General features: G+C 41.6%; 2 protein-coding genes and 1 pseudogene across 2 annotated transcripts; 2 read left to right on the top strand and 1 right to left on the bottom strand.

Annotated features, from left to right (window-relative positions):
* Positions 1-5,179: 5,179 nt before the first annotated feature.
* Positions 5,180-6,146, bottom strand: LOC147445066 (uncharacterized). The gene is made up of 3 exons (XM_086527999.1): positions 5,880-6,146; positions 5,677-5,805; positions 5,180-5,446 (listed from the first exon to the last, which is right to left on the bottom strand). The coding sequence occupies exons 1-3, from the start codon at positions 6,144-6,146 to the stop codon at positions 5,180-5,182; spliced, it is 663 nt and encodes a 220-aa protein (XP_086384125.1).
* A 1,786-nt stretch (positions 6,147-7,932) lies between these two features.
* On the top strand, positions 7,933-11,320 carry LOC147445065 (uncharacterized). The gene is made up of 3 exons (XM_086528167.1): positions 7,933-8,199; positions 10,474-11,109; positions 11,201-11,320. The coding sequence occupies exons 1-3, from the start codon at positions 7,933-7,935 to the stop codon at positions 11,318-11,320; spliced, it is 1,023 nt and encodes a 340-aa protein (XP_086384293.1).
* A 155-nt stretch (positions 11,321-11,475) lies between these two features.
* On the top strand, positions 11,476-19,489 carry LOC147445064 (uncharacterized; annotated as a pseudogene).
* Positions 19,490-20,812: the final 1,323 nt, after the last annotated feature.

The raw sequence follows: 20,812 nt of genomic DNA, 5'->3' as shown, positions 1-20,812 counted from the left end.
AAAAATATCTTAATGATTTATTTAATTTCACTAATTACTATGCTCTAATTTCTCTATTTTTAACAAAAAAACTAAGTAGAATACTTAGTAATTTAGTATACGAACTTATAAGATATTTTTTTAGAGTTGGAATATACTATTAAGAAGCTGGGATAAGTATGTTTATCTCAAATATTTATTTTTACTAGTTATTATATAGAAAATGTTCTATATTTACTATAATTAAAAGAAAACTAGAAGATTAACTCAAAAAGTTATATGATAATTATCAAAGCTTAAGTATACCATGACAAACCTAGGATAAAAATATCTTGCCATGTATTTATTTTAATAAATTACTATATTAAAAAACTATTATTTCTATTATAAACCAAAGGGAAAATTTAGCAAATTAGCTCTTGAGATTGTGTGTGAACTCTTATAGCTAAATTCAGATTGAGAACCTAAGATAATAATATCCACAAAAAGAAACATTCATGTCTTGATGTTTCTACATGAGTTAGGATATCGTTTTATTATCGTAGGAGAGCTGTCCGGTTGTATGGGCAATTGGTTAGGCGCATGGGTACCCCCAAACTTTTGGGTGAGGACTTCTTCCACCCTGAAATTCAAGTAAGGAATGGGTGTCATTTTTCACCCTTGTATAGAGATGAGCATTGGTCATGGTTTTTTATGAGCAATGTTTTGTTGACAATACTTTGTCTTAAGTGTAAAGACGTTTGTTTGATAAAAAAATGTTTTCAATGTTGCTATCAATACTTTCTTAAGGAATCATTGCTCCAAGAAATTAAAAGGAATCATTAATTTAAGTGTAAAAAGAATGTGATAGTAATAAAAAATAAATAAGTATGTGTGAGTGTGGAGTGGTAAGTTGGGATCGACTAAGGTTGTCAATAATGGATGGGTGGAGGTAACTATCTATCCCTAGGCATTAAAGTTTAGTAGACTTCTTTAGTGGAAGAGGAGTCTACCAACCATTGTGCCATCACTTGTATAGAGGGAAAAAAACATTGGAAGAGGATTATTTAGCCCAATTGGCCAAAAGAGTTTTAGGTCTTTTTAAATTTTGTTCCATTTGTGCTTGCAAGACAGGACAAGGTCTTTTTCTAGGGCTATAGTCTCAAGCCATTGCCATGGTAAGAGCGTGTTCCCTAGATTTTTCTTCCTTAGAGACTCTAATTTTTATTAGGCCTAAAGACCTATCAAAAACCCCACTACGACTTTAGAGTCTGTGGGGTTGGGACCTCTCAAGCTCCCTCTTTGCCACTACACCACCCCTATACTCTATCTATGTTTATCACAAAGCAGCCATATGTGATAGAATTACTCCTAAGTGAGAACATAAACCCACTAGTATAAGTGTTGATATTTATGTTTGTATGTACCGGCACATATAGAATGACCAAAGTTGTACCTTCTGTTTAATAGATTGCAAGTTTTCTTGTTGCAGCTACTGCAAATGGCATATCGATGACCATTTGTAGCACGTGCAACTAAGAGCCTAGACTTTGACCTAAAGAATCAAGAGATCTCTAACTTTCACTCTATCTACGTTGATGCTTATGGCATTGTAACAAAAGCAAGCCATAAACATCATACTAGCACCCACAACTCCTCCTGCAAACCAATTGGAAGCTAAAAACCATAACTTCTTGCTATCATAAATGTATTCTCAAAAACCAAGAAACCAAGAATCAAAAACTAGAACCATAATTTGTTTGTGAAAAAACACCAAGGCAATGTAATCCAAAACTTCCCATAACAAATCAAATCATACCATAAATTGTAGAACTCCAAGTAGCCAAGAACCAATTCCCAATGCAAAACATAAATAACAACGTCAAAGGTCACTTGTATCAAAATATAACCATAGCATACAACAATGACAATAGTATACCATATTACCAGCAATATCCAAATGATTCTCTAATGAACCATATCATCACATCACCATCAACAAGAGTATATATTCCATCAACAAATAGTACCATGATTCAATACCACAATAACAACACAAAAGTAAATGGATATGCATACTATAGCAAATGGATGCACAAATTGTCTCTTGGATGCGTATCCATAGTGGAGAAACACTACAAGCAAACATTAAATATAAAGGCAAGTTAATAGACATACATAGTATGCATGGACTAGCTAGGAGCTGAAAATTCAAAATGGAGTAAAAATACATCAATACAAAGGACTAGATGCGGCATAATTGGACATACAACACAAAACAATGTAGGAATTTCGACCTAAAACACTTCATACACTTGGATCAAAATATTGAATTTGGCAAACCAAAAAAAAACTCAACATGGTTTAACTAAAATATAATGATTAGTTATAATTAGTTTATGGATAAATAGTTAAACAACATGATGGCATCGAGTGTTGTTAGTTGCACAACTAACCTATGAGCCAGCAATCCCATTTATGAGCCATTACTGCAATTTTTTGTCATTCTTTTGAGAAACTTTTGTATAAATATGAGCCGAGCAAATAGGGATTAAGTGCTTCCAAGTTGAATCAGCTTGATCTAGTTGCATATGCTAGTAGCAATTAAATGGAGCTGAAAAAACTACACCACAATAGAAAGAGAGGGCCTTGGAATGATTTATGTTGTCAGAAGGTTTAAACACTACTTAATGGAAAATAAGTTTGTGTTCTTTGTAGATCACCAAGAACTTCTCTATCTAGTCCACAAGCCATGTAATACAAGTTGGATTTTGGTGAGATGGTTCATCATTTACTCAAATTTATTTTTACAGTGGTTGTTAAAAAGGACGGCACTCATCAACCTCAAGAGAACCTCCCAAGGGAGTTGATGATGGTTTGTTTGATGCGTATCTATTTTCCATAGAAATGATCTTTAGAGGGTCCAAACGTGCGGTTACTTTGATGACCATAGCACAAGAAAACTTTCAAATTTCACATCTTATAACTTCAAAATTGATTGAGAAATTGGCTATGTATCAATTTCTAGTAGGAAGACTATGCTAGAAAAACGAGAATGAAATTTTGCTTTTGTGCAATAAGCCCAGAGAAGAAGCCAACTACTTCAATCAAGCTCATACCATAGTAATTGGGATCCATTTTGTGAAAGACCAGACAATGAGAGCCTAGGCTTACATGGTTGGGGATATATTGTCTATCTATGAGAGGGGATGTTCATGCATATGCAAAACTTTTTTCCCAATGTAAAAAAATCTCATGTACCTCATGCTACGTTGTTCTAAATGTCCATTATACTCAAACAGAGTAAATATTTGGTATAGTACTTAACAAATCGGAGTTTTCTAGAATATGGGTAAACATCACCAAAGGGCTAGAAATTGAAGCAATCAATTACATGATATGCCCGTTTGGCGGCCATGTTAGTACCCTCCTTCTGTTTCTGCTTATTACCTTTGAGTCCACCTTTCAATCTCTCGCACTCCACTTCAAACAATGTGCCACTGTACCTCAGTTGCCACTCCCTTATAGTTGTCACTAGGGTGTCGTTTTCAGGGAGGCGGCACGATTTCTTCAGCAACGTATAATGTCTCGTAGCCTCGTTCACAAGTCGATTCCACCATGTCTCTCGACGTAACCAAGTGCGAAATACGGAGTGGTCGTCTACATTATTACACAACTATGTTATTGTTTACTATACTCTTTTTATTTGAAACATTTATCGAAAAATGACCTTACTTAGCGCTGATTTTAGGCTTGGATATAATGTGGTTGGATCATCGCTAATCAAGGCCCTTAGCACATTGCTACGATGATCGACTGGTAGATCGGCGCATGCAAGAGTGTATATTCGATCATCTGTCAACCACTTTGATCTCCTACTCCAATCTATGTCCATAAGCAATCTAGAAACAAATGTTAAATTTTTTTAAGCAGCACGTGAATGTAAACTTAACTCCCTTTGAAATAAACCCCTATTAATCTTACCTCCACCACTCCTCTCCTAAGTTAGGATCCGCAATTGCGGATGCCCGTTGCGTATTTTTTTGGGCTTTCTTGTCAGCCATATAGAATGCGTTACGGTAATGGGTAGTGAACTCCTCCGTTGAGAGCTCATTTCGCTTATTACTCACAGATTGAAAAGCCTTTGTATACTTTGCCTGAATCGTCACATTAGTTCATTCTTTGTTTGATCCACTACATTGTCATGGTGAGAATAACGTAAAGGACAATGAAACTTATCGGATATAGTAGTTGGGATAGCACGATAAGAGGGACCTTGTACCAGCGTCTTCGCAACCCCCCACGCTTATTCATTTCAGCATCTAATTCTCGTTGCAACCATCCTGGAACATCTTCCTCCAAACCCTTAAGCAATGTATCCATGTTGGTTGTGCCCATTGCTCTTACCATACATAGCATATCTATGAAGGAAGTTTTTACGTAGCCTTTGTCATTAATGATGTGGCAACAAAACTTACACCATTAAAAGACTAGGAAGCGATAACCATGCTATAGTTAAGCTTATCAAATTGACTAGGAAGCAATACTCATGCTATGGCTAAGCTTATCGATTCGACTAGGATGCGTTAATTATGTTATAGCTAAGCTTACCGATTCAAGCATACCACCACAGTGAGAACTTCTCCCTCGTTCTCTTTAGTGACCTTAACCATGCAAGCTTCCACACAGCAATGGTACTTAGGCTCCTCTTTGTGAACTGCAGAGCAAAATTATCTTGCATAGTTTCACAAAATTCATCTCATCTTGACATTGAGTCAGAAACAAAAGTGTATAAAGTAGACTACCTGTATCAATTTGTGCATTCCATGCCCGAAGATGGTGATTCCCATCCATGTGTACAACATTTTTCCTTTCACGTCCCCCCACCCGGATTTATGCAATTGTTTCTCAAAATCCTCATTAAGTTGCATCCAGATTGGATCCCAGGTTTTCCAAATAGCATGACTAACTTCTACTGAATCTAGATCTAGAGTCCTTATTGAAAGCATGAACCTGGCACGATGTGGAACGTATCCATTTCTAGAGAACTCCAAAGCTAGATTGTGCACATGATCTTGCACTGGCTGTATCGTTGGATGTGGTAACAAGCGGCACAATGGCACTGGTGGCAGTGGTACTTTGCGAGTATCCTGTATAACCGTACTTGAATAGCTTTTGATCTTGTAGTTTGAATCAGGAAATGTTAGAGGAGCATACCATTTTAGAAATTACCAACCTGAAGGTGGTGCAAAGTGTCGTCGAGCAAATCCCATTTCAGCGTGGATTTCTCGATAATAGTAAAAAGACCGCAATCTTCATCCCCCGCATCCTCTCTTTCATCATCTTCTTCACTTGAGTTGTTCGCAATAGGGACCTTGTCCTTTGATGGCGCTGGTACCTCGGATTGTGTAGTGCCCTCTGCATTGGCTTTCACTGGCTTTTGCACTACTTTCACTTTGGTGACTTCTTTCTTTGTGCTAGCACCTTCCTTTTTCAAAGGAATTCTACCCTTTTTCTTTGGGGGCTCCCAGATAGGGTCCTCTTCTTTATGTGCTCGTGTGACCCACTTGCTTTCAACGACTTCACTTGCTTGATCTGCACTTCTTTTCTTGACACTCGTCGACTACTTGGCCGTAGGCAAATAATTATTAGGCTAGGTTACTCGCAAACAACGATTAATTTCATGAGTAAACATTGCAATAAACTCCGGTGGCTTACCTCTGCAGCAAGAGTCTTTGGAGGAGGCTTTGAAACGCTTGGTTTGGGCATAGCACCCGATGCTATGCTAGTGGCTCTTGGAGCGACAGGTACTGAACCTCCAGAGGATACAGTTCGTTGCCCTTTTGCCTGGACACAAAATGTTCGATGTTTCTTTAAAAAGAGAGCATGTAAGACTGAATAAAATTAAGAGGTCTCATTACCAATTCTCGTATCGGCCACGCCACAACTGTACCCACTGCTGCACCTAAGGTGCACACATCATCGTCAATGGGTGGAACATGTGGCAACATGAGACCGGGATTTGATGTCGATTGGACGGCTACTCCCAACGTGCCTCTAGGCAACTCTCTTCCATGTAGCTTTTCGTGGGGTAGAGACTGTATCATAATTCCTTTCCCAACTTCCTTGCCCTTGCTTAAGATCACCACGTGCTCATTCTTGCTAAAAGACAAATTTTTCGTAGCCATCTGTTTTCTGCAAGAAATTGAATTACACACTACTTCCCTCATGTTGTGATGTTCTTCTTGATATTCACATAAGTTTTATTTTCACATATAAAATCCTTGCGGAGAGAGAGAGAGAGAGAGAGAGAGAGAGAGAGAGAGAGAGAGAGAGAGAGATCATGGATAGCTACATTCTAAACATCAATTGTCATCAATGCACAAATGCTATGAAGATGGTAAGCTGTATATTAACTATACTAGATTGCATGTGAATAATGAATCTCAAAAAAATAGAATGCTTCGGCATTTGTTTAAAGTCTGACCTGTACAGCCGAATGTGGATGAATGTCCTCTAGATTTTGTTTTCTCCAATACTGCAACACCTTCAACAAAGTAAAGTGGGTTTTGTTTAGTCTTACATCAACATAAAGAGAGAGAGAGAGAGAGAGAGAGAGAGAGAGAGAGAGAGAGAGAGAGAGAGAGAGAGAGAGAGAGAGAGAGAGATAGGATGCCGACATAGAGGACAGGGATGGAGAGAGAAAAGTACAGGGAGAGGGAGGATGGCCAACAGAGTACATGGATGGAGATAGAGGACTAGGAGGAAAGGTGAGGGATAGCAAGAGGAAGAAATAAAATTGGTGGGAGGGATACAGGAGGAGGGAAGAGGAGAGAGGTGGAGAGGATGAGGGATAGAGAGAGGATAGCTAAGAGGGAAGGAGATGGTGAGAAGGAAGGGGGTAGAGAAGTAGGAGAATGGGATGAGGTGGTAGAGAGGGAGGAGGAGGAAAGAAGGGAGGACCATACCTGTCTGGAGCAACAACATAAAATGGTCCTCACAATCTTTACTCTTATTTTTATACTATAGAGAGGGGAGAGAGAGAGACACAAATATAAAACACACTCAGACAGACACACAATAAAGGCGAACATGCTTTGCTACAAATTCAAACAGCAGCAAGCGTCGATCTCGATCAACACACTCTAGTCATGAGGGGTATACATAAGGAGACATTTCACATGGAATCTTTCTTACAACAGTATAATCACTATCACCACTTCCAGGAATATGGTGAGCATATGGGCATTCCTCAGCTCGCCTAGCACACCTTCCACGAGTAAATCTCTGCATACTTGTGCCCATACAAATTATACCCTGCTTGCCCACCATGCAAGCACAGCCAGATTGAAGGCTAGAGTCTCTCTCTCTCTCTCTCTCTCTCTCTCTCTCTCTCTCTCTCTCTCTCTCTCTCTCTCTCTCTCTCTCTCTCTCTCTCTCTCTCTCTCTCTCTCTCTCTCTCTCTCTCTCTCTCTCATGGTATAATGACCTTATAAGGATCACATGACATGCGGCACCATCTCTCTCTCTCTCTCATGGTATAATGACCTTATAAAATTACCAAACCTCAAAATAAAAAAGCAGTTCCATATCTGCCATCCCTCCAAGTACGAGAGAGAGAGAGAGAGAGAGAGAGAGAGAGAGAGAGATGGCCCTTGTCGGTTGAGCCCGTTTACTGAACATAATCTAGCCCCTTGTCGGCTAAGCACGCTGACTGATCTCTCGCCTGCCCCTTCATGAAAACGCTGGCCCTTGTCGGTTGAGGCAAAAATTCAAGCCATGCTTGTCGACTGAGGAGGCAATTCACGCCATGCTTGTCGCCATGCTTATGACTGAACATAACCATGGTCTGAGGCCGCTTTATTGAACATAAGCTTGAGGCCGCTTTAATGAACATGAGCCTGCCCCATGCTTTTTACTGAAATGCCATAGGCGACTGTCAAGAAACGTCAGAGGCGGAAAGGCTGCTGTCGCATGGCAGATTTGCCTCAATTGGGGAGGCGAGTGGGCGTCGTAGATGTGGCTCACCCACATCTTCATTCCACCCCCCGCCCCACCTCCACCTGCTCCTGTCTTGTTCGCCGACATGCCTCCACTGCGGGTGCTGCTGCTACTCATCAACCTCGCAGGATCTCCAGCCGCGTGTGGTCTACTGCAGGTCTTCCTCTTGTCCCCCGTGACGAACCCGTTGGCCCTGGTCTGCTGAAGCTGTTTCTTGACAACAATCGCGACGCCTTGCTGGTTCGAGAGAGGAATGCTTGCCGGGAGAGAGAGAGAGAGAGAGAGAGAGAGAGAGAGAGAGAGAGAGAGAGAGAGAGAGAGAGAGAGAGAGAGAGAGAGAGAGAGAGAGAGAGAGAGAGAGAGAGAGAGAGAGAGAGAGCTTACCGTGCGTGAGGAGCTGCTAGGCACAGAAGGATTTTTTTAAAAACACAGGGAGCAATAGCGATATCTTTATTTTTTACTTAAAAAAGGCAAAAAAAAAGGGAGCTCCCTTTTTTTAAACTTAAAAATTGGCCAAAAAATTCACTTTAAAAAGGCAAAAAATCCCCAAAGTCCGAGATTTTCTACTCTTTATTCCCAGTTGACAATTGAGATTGGTTTTGGCGATCATGTCTAAAATTAATGAAGTAATTCATCTTCAAAGCCTACGTAATCCTACGTAAGCTCCACTTTTAGCTCGGCCAAAAAAATTCATATTTCTGACTTTTAAAATGCCAAAAGTTCAAGATTTTCTACTCTTTTCCCTGTGGACAATTGACATCGGTTTTTGCGATCATGTCTAAAATTAATGAAGCAATTCATCTCCAAAGCCTACGTAATCCTACGTAAGCTCCACTTTTAGCAAAACTTTAAAAAGGCAAAAAAAAAATCATATTTTTGACTTTTAAAATGCCAAAAGTTCAAGTTTTTCTACTCTTTATTCCCTGTTGACAATTGAGATTGGTTTTTACGATAATGTCTAAAATTAATGAAGCAATTCATCTTCAAAGCCTACATAATCCTACGTAAGCTCCACTTATAGTCGACTTAAAAAAGGCCAAAAAAATTGATATTTTTGACTTTTAAAACGCCAAAAGTTCATGAATTTCTACTCTTTATTCCTTGTGGACAATTGAGATCGGTTTTTGCGATCATGTCTAAAATTAATGAAGCAATTTATCTTCAAAGCCTACGTAATCCTACGTAAGCTCCACTCATAGCTCGACTTAACGATGGCCAAAAAAATTCACTATTTTTACTTTTAAAAGTCCAAAAGTTCAAGATTTTCTACTCTTTATTCCCTTTTGACAATTGAGATCATTTTTTGAGATCTTATCCTGCAGTTAAATTACCTCACAAAAAGGAAATCATGTCTAAAATTAATGAAGCAATTCATCTTCAAAGCCTACATAATCAACTAAAATTCTAGTTTTATCATCTTGTATTGATAGACATTCGACCATTGCCCATCTTTTAGGGAACGTAGGTTCTTACCCATTGCAGCTCGACATTGAAAGCTCCATGTGTTGCAATAGTACCACCACAGCCTTGGAGCAACATCAATGTGCAACATCAATGAGCGTGCAATCCTTCCAGAGTTTTGACATGTTTAATGGAAGCTACAACCCAACAAGATTGCAAGATGAGGGAAGGTTGCATGAACAAGATACCGTACCTTCAGTATGTGCATGTGTGTGTGAGGGAGAGAGAGATTAACAAGAAAGAAAAGTGTGTGTGTGTGTGTGTGTGTGTGTGTGTGTTTGTGTTTGTGTGTGTGTGTGTGTGTGTGTGTGTGTGTGTGTGTGTGTGTGTGTGTGTGTGTGTGTGTGTGTGTGTGTGTGTGTGTGTGTGTGTGTGTGTGTGTGTGTGTGTGAGAGAGAGAGAGAGAGAGAGGACCGAGTTTTAACGTGGTATAAACAGACTCCTCTTGTTTTTTTTTGCTTGTGACCATTTCAAACTCCACCCTCCCTACTCTCAACATTTCACTTGTATCAAGGAGTTATATAAAGAGATAGCTCAATACAGCTTACCATTTTTTTCCATCTTTCCTCCTCCACCTCTCTACTTACCTTCACTCACCATCTCTACTCCTCTACCTCTCTACTTAGCATCACTCACCATCCCTCATTTCTACTCCAACCTCTCTCTCAGCTCTACGCCAACCTCACCCTCCCTTAACTATCTATACAAACCTCTATCCACTCTACCTCAATTCTCTCCTCCAACCTCTCTCCCTCTTGACTATCTATAACATCCTCTATCTACTCTAGCCCATTTCTCTATCATCTTTCCCTCCAGCTGTCCCTCCCTTCACTACATCCACATACCTCTCTCTCAGCTGTACCTACATCCCGTGCTCAGGACACCTTCACTACTATCTCTTGCTCTTTCCTCTATCTCCCCTTCTCATCCTCTCCTCCTATCCCTCACTTTGCCAACACATTCCTCCCACCTCCATCTCTCTCTCTCTCTCTCTCTCTCTCTCTCTCTCTCTCTCTCTCTCTCTCTCTCTCTCTCTCTCTCTCTCTCTCTCTCTCTGTGGAAAGCTCTCATTTCATCATTCACGTGGGTGGTGTGGGGGTTGGCAAACCACACCACCTATCATCGGAAGGATCTTTGTTGGTTCTATCTGGAGCTGACATAAATGCACCAGCTGGTTATAATGTGTTTTCCCTAGCAAAATCTGTTGAAGGTGAACCGTCAACATTTCTTTTGCAGAATGCAGGAAAAGTTAATAGCTCTCCTCTTTATGTTTTGGATGCTAAAGTTTCCACAAAGTATGTTGCATTCTTGGATTCCCCTGTGAAAGCTACTACAACACTACAATCTGCCGAAATACTGTTGCTTTCTTCTGATGAAGAGAAAGAAGACTTTCACTTTGACCCCACCAATAAAACACCCAAAAATGTGGTGGTCAACCTAGACTCCCCACTACAAGAGGGATGTAAGAAGGACCGGGCACCGATCAGTGATTCCTTTAGCATAGTGGAGCTAGCGTTAAATCCCAATATGAGATCTCCGAAGCTGAAGACCTTGATTGCATCATTGGAATGGGAGTGGGTGGAAGAAATTCCATCAAGCTACAATGGAAACATGGTGTTTGAATTTTCACCTCAGCCTAATATCGAGAGGTCAGCTATGGATGGAATGGAGCAATCAGTGGATGGTCATGTGTGGACAAAACCAACAACCACAAACATCAAATTTCCAGCAACTATAAGGAAAATCTATTGCGGAGGTGATTTCGAATGTGTGTTTGCAGAGTGCTCGCAAGTGTTATCTACAGGAAAACCCAACCGTTCGTCTTGGACAAGAATTCATTATTCTTTTTTTTCATGTACAAGGGAAGAGTGTCAAATTCACAATTGTAGGCATGGAATAACAGGTAAACTAATTGAGAGACCAATGTTAAATGGTGACTTGCAAAAGTATGGAACCTTAAAGTGCTTCTATTGTCAACATGTGCCTGCTATTCGAAAAACCTGCAACTGCCAAGTATACTACATAATGCCAACCAACAAACGCTATTCTCGAGCCATGGTGCACCAAGGCTTCCATGACCATGATGTCAAACTAGGTTCATCCAAAAGTACCATTGCAAGGGTGAAGTCTTTGGTGGCTGAGGCCGTTGATTCGCTTGGCATCCAAGCTGGGCCGAGAAAAATCCAAATGGAGGTGGTTAAGCTTATTTCCCAATCTGTCCTTCAACCTTCTTCAGGTGAATGCACTTCGCTTGGACAAGTAGAGTTGTCAGTTCTACTTCAAGAAATATTTCCTCTTGTTAAAAGCCAAAGGTATGGGAAATGCATTTTAATATACTTTATAACCTTAGAGTCTTATATATTTCTAAACTTTCATGATGTTCTACGCAGAATTAAGAATTGGGTGCATAAATTTCGTGGGGAGTCGAGTGCTCATGGAGAGGAGTCATTGATAATTGACTTAAAGAGACGCTTGACATTTGTGTTTATCCACGGAATGATTTTTCCCGGTCAATCTAATAGAGAGGAGGATAGATGTTTTGTATTCAAGATGTCGACAACAGGTCCTGGCTCAGGCATAGATCTTGTCAATAGAATGCAAAGAAATGGAAATGGAGATCTAAAAAGAGCGTGGGTTTGCTTTGATCACGTTAGACGGGTAGAAGGATGGACAACCATGGCAACCCATGTTTACGATCCAAGGCAAGTTTTAATTTAATTCTTTTAATTTTATGTTCAATACATCCTACAACCTATTCTAGAACAAATTCTAGATTACTAAACACATATTGACACATACTTAAATGTTAATGTGGCTTTGTGTTGATGTTCAGTGTCGAAGAATTAATGACAATTGCCATATGTGAGATGAAAGAAGAGGACACTACAACACATATGATATTTTGGCAACAAATGATCATCGTGCTAGAGCACAATGGGGTGCCCCCACCAGATTTTGTTGGCTTTATGGCAGATGAAGCCCAAGCAAACTGGAATGCGGTGCGCACAATTTTCAATGGAGGTCCGGATATGGTGATGAAAGGTAGGGAGAGATCATGCCTTTTCCATTGGGAACAAAGTCTAGGGATCCACACCACAAAATATGTTCTCAATATATTTCAAGACGAGCACAAACGACTGTGTCGAATGTGGCAGTGCACGCATAGCATTGAAGATGCAGAGGCCCAATATCGGTTCATTCGAGCTTGGTGGGCAACAGGAAAGGTGGAAGATGGGAATCTAGGCCCAATGGAGTGCTGGTTGAGTTGGTGGCATGTGAGGTACCCTCATTGGAGGAAGGAAATTGTTGGTGTAAGTTTTCTAATTTATTCTACAATAGTTTGTAGGATGTCCATTTAATTAGACCCTTCATGATATCAAAGAAGTATATTTTTTTATTTTTTTGTAGGCTTTAGATGACTATTACATCGAGGTCGTCCCTCGAACAAATCTCTCAGAGTCACGTCACACTTCATGGCTAGCAGGTGAAGGTCACAAGCCTAAAATTTCTTTGTTCGATGCAACAGTTTCGGATATTGGGAACACTCTTCTTCAACAATCCAAAAGAATGGCATATACAGAGGGTAAGTATATAGGAAGCGGACCAAGCATAAGCAAGATGAGAGACAGGGCAGCTTCACGACAATTTCACACACCTACTCCATCACAGAGTAGCCGTGTTGTGAACGATGCAATTGGAAGAACTGATCTTCCAAACGTGCCATAGTTTTTTGGAGACCGGGTTACAACGACAAGGCAACACAAGACATTCGGCAATGTTATAGGCGAGGAGGAAAATAGTTCACACAGGCCAGAGTATGTCACTCAAAATGTTGCTCGACAAAGAAAGGCTCGAAAGTTGTCATTTGGAGATGCATCACAGGTAATCCAAGATCACTCTATGGATGAGGAGAATGACGGGGTGACAATTAGGGCCATCGAGGTTGACATAAATGACACCATTTGGGCAATCCGCAGGTGCAAACCAGGGTCTAAGTTCACTTGCCAAGGAAAAATCAAAGGAGGAAAGTGCAAGAAAAAGGTGAATTTATGCAAAGAGGGAACAAACGGCACCAAGTTTCTGGGGGAAACGCAATTGGGAGGGGCGTAACAATGAGACATGGGTATGGTTTTGTAGTGATGATGTCAAACATGTGTGGGATGTATGTCCATATATTGTGATGCGGCCTCCAAGGCCTCCACTTGAGTGGCCAGTGGCACAGAGCACGAACTTAACAACGCTAGAAGTAAAGTCTTTGCAGCTAGCGGGGTTTCATATCGCAACAGAAACTATGGAAGTTCAAGGGCAAAGGCGTGCGGGCAGGTATAGGACAGGTGTTTCTGAAGAGGCATCGAAAAGGATCGACAGTGCTTTAGGACTAGAAATGGTCATCGAACAAGTGGAAATGGTAAAGATCGGTAAGCATGAAGTCTTCATTGCAGTAACACCAAACTTGAAGTTACTGTAAAGAATGAGGATGCAAGGGAGCTACACAAGACAAGCACAAAGCACACAGAGATGGAAAGCTTCTTCTTCTTCTTCACAGAAAAGAGAGTGCAAAATGACTAAGTGCTAAAGCTGAAAAGTATCACATATGTACATGCGGTCACTAAGTGTGAACTCGCTAGAAGTGTACTAGGCTGGCACTATAAGTGTAGTCCAGCTGTAGAATCACTGGCAGAAAAGTATCACATATGTACATGCGGTCACTAAGTGTGAACTCGCTAGAAGCGTACTAGGCTGGCACTATAAGTGTAGTCCAGCTGTAGAATCACTGGCAGAGATCCTCCGTGTCGGTCACCTAACGCGCCAGTGAGTAAATGTCGTAAGTGGCCAAGACCCGTAGTGGATGCCAGCTCAAGGTGTAGAGCTCGACATCTCAACACTCCCCCTCGAGCTCTGCATGTCGCAGAGTCCAAGCATAGTCCGGAAACGTCGAAGCTTCTCAGCTCCGAGGGCCTTGGTAAAGATATCCGCTATCTGCTCCTCTGTGCTGACGTAGACCAAGTCGATGTCGCCCGCCAACACTCGCTCTCGAACGTAGTGGTAATGGACCTCTATGTGTTTGGTCCTGGCATGGAACACTGGGTTCCTAGCCAACTGCATGCTGTTGAGGTTGTCACAATGGATGAAAATCTGCTGGCCCACCTGCACTCCCAAGTCCTCAAGTAATGTGCGTAGCCAAGCTACCTCGCACGCCGCAACTGCTGCACCTTTGTTCTCGGCCTCTGTGCTCGATAAAGCAACCGTAGGCTGCTTTTTGATGCTCCAAGTAACAGCAGCACTCCCAAAAGAGAACATGAAGCCACTCGTAGATCTCCTATCAACAATGCTACCTGCCCAATTTGCATCTGTATATCCATACAATGCTAATGGTGCATCTGCTGCATAGAACAATGCGTAGTCAAGAGTACCTTGCACATACCTAAGTGTGCGTCGTACTCCATCCAAATGTGGCTTCCTCGGAAGCTGCATGAACTGACTCTCCAAGCCTACTATGTAACTCAAGTCTGGCCTCGTGATAGTCAAGTAGATTAGACTACCCATAATCTTCCTGTACATGTTGACATTCTCAACAACATCACCCTTCTCTGCACTCAGCTTTGCATTCACATCCAAGGGAATAGAAATTGGCTTACAATCAGCCATACCATACTTTGACAACATGTCCAAAGCATATTGTCTCTGTGATAGCCATACACCCTCTGGAGTCCTGATCACCTCAATGCCAAGAAAGTAGCGCAACTCGCCTAAATCTTTCATTTCAAACTCCTGTTTGAGAAGACCCTTCACATAGTCAATCTCCATAGCATTGTCACCAACAATAATAAGGTCATCTACATATATGGTAATGACCACAATCCCCACATCACTCTCACGTACATAGAGTGAATGATCAGCATGAGCTCTCCTAAAACCAATACTGACAAGATACTTGGCAATCCTGTCATACCATGCTCTAGAGCCCTGCTTCAAACCAAACAAAGCTTTGAGAAGTCTGCATACATAATCTGGGTAACTTGGATCGACATAACCACATGGCTGATCCATATACACTTCCTCTTGCAACTCACCATTCAAGAAGGCATTCTTTACATCCATTTGATGCATAATCCATCCTCTAGATGCAGCCATTGCTATGACAGCTCTCACAGTCGTCATCTTTGCCACTGGAGCAAAGGTCTCCTCATAGTCTATGCCATACGTCGGTGCATAACCCTTTGCGACCAGCCTTGCCTTGTGACGCTCAATGTTACCATCAGCCTTATGCTTGGTTTTATACACCCATTTATAGCCAATAGCTTTCTTGCCACTTGGCAATGGCACCAACTCCCATGTGCCGTTTGCTTCCAATGCAGCCATCTCTTCATTCATTGCATCATCCCAATGCACATTTCCAATTGCATCCTCAAAACATGTGGGCTCCACATCCTGTATCACCTTAGCCATGTAGGCTTGGTGATGCGCTAGATACCCATCATAAGTCAATTTCTGAACTGGATTTTTGACTCTATTAGATCTGTGCGGTCCTGGGTCACTCCTTTGCCCTCTAGCATCTTCTTGTACTTTCCTTACACCAGGTGTCCTGACAGCCAGAATTCCAAATTCCTCATCAAGACTTTGTTCAGAACCATTTGAATCCATGTCTACATGTGAAAAACCTGATGATGCATCAGCCATAAAGGGAGGTTCATCAACCTTTTCCTTTCCTTTTTGTGATACATTCCCTGTACCTGTTGGTGGAGTAACCTGCGTACGTAGTCTACCATTCCATGGTTTCTCAACAAAGCCATGAGAAGAGGACTCTTGTGGTCCACTCAAAACCTGTGACTGTGGCCTCACATTTTGTACAACCACATCATCTTTTATATCAGCCCCAATAGTGCCATGTGCATTACTGTACCAACTGCTCATCTCATCAAAGACTACATCTCTGCTCACTCGTAATTCTCGTGTAGTAGGATTGTAGCACCTGTACCCCTTTTGTTCAAGGGAATATCCCACAAGAATACATTTCTCTACTTTAGGATCCAATTTCCTACGCAACTCATCTGGTACATGCACGTAAGCTATGCAGCCAAACACTTTCAAGTGTGCCAAATCAGGCTTTGTACCTATAAACTTTTCCTCAGATGTTACATCATGCACCGCAGCTGTAGGTGTCCTGTTCATAATGTACACAGCTGTATTTACGGCTTCAGCCCAGAAATGATGAGGCATGTTCTTCTCATTCATCAATGCACGTGCAACCTCTGCAATGTGCCTGTTTTTCCTTTCTGCGACCCCATTCTGTTGTGGAGTATATCTACATGTAAACTGCCTGCGTATACCATGCATTTTCAGAAAATCTGAAAAATCATTGGAGAAGTACTCTCCCCCTCCATCTGACCTCAATGTCTTGATTTGCATATCTGTCTCCTTCTCAATCATGACTTTGAAGTCTTGAAAGTGACCAAACACTTCACTTTTGTTACGCATGAAGTAGACCCATACTTTCCTTGTATGGTCATCAATGAAAGAGACATAATACCTGCAACCATGTATACTTGCAGTATCGGTTGGACCCCAAACATCTGTGTGCACCACCTCAAGTGGCTTTTTAAATACATTGCGCTCATGTGGAAATGAGCCCTTTGATTGTTTTCCAAACTGGCATGTTGCACACACTTTATGCATACCATCCACCTTGAATTTGAGCAAACCTTTTACAATCTATTTTGATTGCATGCTGCGCAATCTCTGCTCATTGACATGGCCAATGCGTTTGTGCCAAATGTCAACATCAGCCACAACACCTGTGCCCTGTGCAAATAATGCAGCTTTTACCTCAGGCATGTCTACATTCAGCGTAAACATTCTGCCCACACATTTGCCCTCTGTGATCAGCTTACAACCATTCTGGAAATCTTCTACATAACAGCCATTTGGATTGAAGCGAACCTGCAAACCCTGCTCCATTTGTCCAACAAAAACAAGATTCTTTGTAATGTTTGGGACATGAAGTACATCTGCTAAGTACTTTGATTTCCCACTCTTCGTATTTAGAGGTATGTCCCCTACATGAGCAATGGGGTGAGCTGTGTCATCTCCTGTCTGCACATAGCCTGACACATCTGGTTTGCGCATATCTCTAAACCACTCTCCACGAGACGTCATGTGATTAGAGGCACCTGAATCCACATACCAAACATCATCTTGGGTGGAATTCTCTGCAGTCATTGTATTCATTACATGCTGCATAACAAACATGCGCTCGTTTTTGCTGTCATCTGCATCTCTGCTAGTAGATGCATAGTTGCCCTGTTCTCTCTTTCCACTTGCTTTTCCCTTTGGACAGTCACGTGACATGTGACCTCTTTCACCACAAGTCCAACATTCTTTGCTATCTGGAGTATGTTGTTGCCTGCTTGATCCTTCTCCACGACCTCTTTGACTTCCCCTGCCTTGAGACTGGTTTCCCCTGCCACCTGTATTGTTTTGATTTGATTGACCTTCCAGAAATTGGCCCCTGCAACCCCTTGGGCCTCGACCACGACCTCTACCTCTACCTCTGTTGGAGTTAGAATAGAAGGCCTGTTCAGAATTATTTCTGCCATGAGAAGAAGATGTGTCAAGGTTCTTCTCCTCAAGAATAAGCATAGAAATCAAATCTTGGAACACGGGAATGTCGTCTCTTGTATTCATGGAAGACCTAAAATGTACATACTCATCTCCTAGACCATCCAAGCATGCACGGACAATGTCATCGTCTTCCACTGAGACTTTAATAGATCCAAGAGCCTCAATGATACTCTTGATCTTCAAGGCATAATCATTGATTGAGAGGTTGTTCCTCTTAACCTGATTTAGCTCCGACTTTAGTTGAAGCTTCCTAGCCTTGGTGTTCACCTCGAACATTCTACCTAAGTTTCTCCATGCAATGGTGGAGGTTTCAGCATCCTGTAGATAGCCCATCATGCCATCTGTGATGCTCATAGAAAGCCAATACATCACTTTTCTCTGACCTTGTTGCCAGTCCCTCAAAGCTTTCCTTTGTTCTTTTGTAGCATTTGCCTCGGGAATCTTTGGTTCCTTTTCATTGTCTCCTTCTACATAGTCCCAATAACCTTTTCCTTTTAGGAAATTTGTTATTCTGAACTTCCATGCAGGGTAGTTATTTTTCTCAAGCTTCTCAGTAACAATCTGACTGAAACCGTCAGACATCTTGAAGCACTAAGACAAAATAGCTGCAATCTGCAAAAACCTGCAATCTGTTGAACCTGCTATCGTGGTACCTGTAACGCTTTCTACACTCAACGAGTGTCCACAATCAAGCGTACATACAACCACTGTACTTGTACAGTAAATCTCTGTATACTGCACTTTGGAGGCATCTGGTCGTGGATTGCGAACGAAGGGATTGTGATGCTCTTAGCCTCTCTTGCCTACACCAGCCTCTGATACCATGTAAAGAATGAGGATGCAAGGGAGCTACACAAGACAAGCACAAAGCACACAGAGATGGAAAGCTTCTTCTTCTTCTTCTTCTTCACAGAAAAGAGAGTGCAAAATTACTAAGTACTAAAGCTGAAAAGTAGCACATATGTACATGCGGTCACTAAGTGTGAACTCGCTAGAAGTGTACTAAGCTGGCACTATAAGTGTAGTCCAATTGTAGAATCACTGGCAGAGATCCTCCGTGTCGATCACCTAACGCGCCAGTGAGTAAATTCCGTAAGCGGCCAAGACCCGTAGTGGATGCCAACTCAAGGTGTAGAGCTCGACATCTCAACAGTTACGTGGTGAGAAATATCGAGTCACAGTAGCTAGGAATCCTAGTTGTACTTGCAGAGACTTCCAAAGGAGGTTAGGGGAAGGAATGACCTATGTGGCTTGCAAACACTTGTATTATATCTACTTGAGAGTGTTTGGAATGGACATAAACAACAACATGTTCATCCATCAGTCTAGTCTGGCTGATAATGAGCTCAAAACTTTACTGAGTGCAAAAAGACTGTTGTAATAATGTAGTATTTGTTGTGCTATCACATTTACCTTGAGTTGTGCAAACGATGATATTTTGTTTTGAGTTTTCAACAAAATGAATTCTATCATTGTTGTTTTTTGATATGCAATTAGTGAATGTGTGATGAGAGAGAGAGAGAGAGAGAGAGGGGGGGGGGGGTAGAGATAGACAAGTGAGAGAGAAAGAGAGACTAAATCAAGAAAATAAAGAGAGAGACAGATTGATAGAGAGAAGAGAGAGAGAGAGAGTGAATTCTATCATTGTTGTCTTCTGATATTCAATTACTAAATGTGTGATGAGAGAGAGAGAGGGTAGGGATAGACACGTGAGAGAGAAAGAGACTAAATCAAGAAAATAAAGAGAGAGACAGATTGATAGAGAGAGAGAGAGAATTCTATCATTGTTGTCTTCTAATATTCAATTAGTAAATGTGTGATGAGAGAGAGAGAGAGAGTGAATTCTATCATTGTTGTCTTCTGATATTCAATTAGTAAATGTGTGATGAGAGAGAGAGAGAGAGAGAGGGTAGGGATAGACAAGTGAGAGAGAAAGAGAGACTAAATCAAGAAAATAAAGAGAGACAGATTGATAGAGAGAGAGAGAGAGAGTGAATTCTATCATTGTTGTCTTCTGATATTCAATTATTAAATGTGTGATGAGAGAGAGAGAGGTAGAGATAGTCAAGTGAGAGAGAAAGAGAGACAAAATCAGCAAAATAAAGAGAGAAACAGGATGAGAGAGAGAGAGAGGAGGTCCTTGAGTAGCGAGAGAGAAAGAGAGAGGGAGGGAGGGAGAGAGGGCAAGAGAGAGAGAGAGAGAGAGAGAGAGAGAGAGAGAGAGAGAAAGAGAGAGGGAGGGAGAGAGAGAGAGAGAGAGAGAGATAGATAGATAGATAGTTCTATTATCGTCCTGGGAGGTCAAATATGACCTATGGGACCAAATGAACATGTCACGTGGTGTGAGTGGAGTTCATAAGTGACTCTCGATGCTCAAAAATGGTTGAAATGAGCGTCGCAATAGAGAGTCCACATCGTGGTTGGGAGAGGAAGGTATGTAGGGAGAGATCATGGCTGAATATATGGGGAAAAGAGGACCTAATGTGGTCAAAAGATGAGCACTCAAGTAGTGTGTGGTACTCACTCTCTCGCACTTGACGAGGGCATAAGGTGCAAAGTCGATGACACTCCTCCATTCGTCTTAGCTCCCATTCTCTACGCTGCGAGACAGGACGTTGGGGCACTGGCGAGAGAGAAAGAGAGAGAGAGAGAGAGAGAGAGAGAGAGAGAGAGAGAGAGAGAGAGAGAGAGAGAGAGAGAGAGGTCAGCTATGACTAGCGAGAGAGAAAGAGAGAGGGAGGGAGGGAGAGAGGGCAAGAGAGAGAGAGAG

The sequence above is a fragment of the Adiantum capillus-veneris genome, chromosome 13 (genome assembly GCF_014529385.1).
Source record: "Adiantum capillus-veneris isolate H3 chromosome 13, ASM1452938v2, whole genome shotgun sequence".
Classification (NCBI taxonomy): domain Eukaryota; kingdom Viridiplantae; phylum Streptophyta; class Polypodiopsida; order Polypodiales; family Pteridaceae; genus Adiantum; species Adiantum capillus-veneris.
The sequence above is the reverse complement of the archived record's forward strand: the minus strand, read 5'-3'. Positions and strand labels throughout refer to the sequence as shown.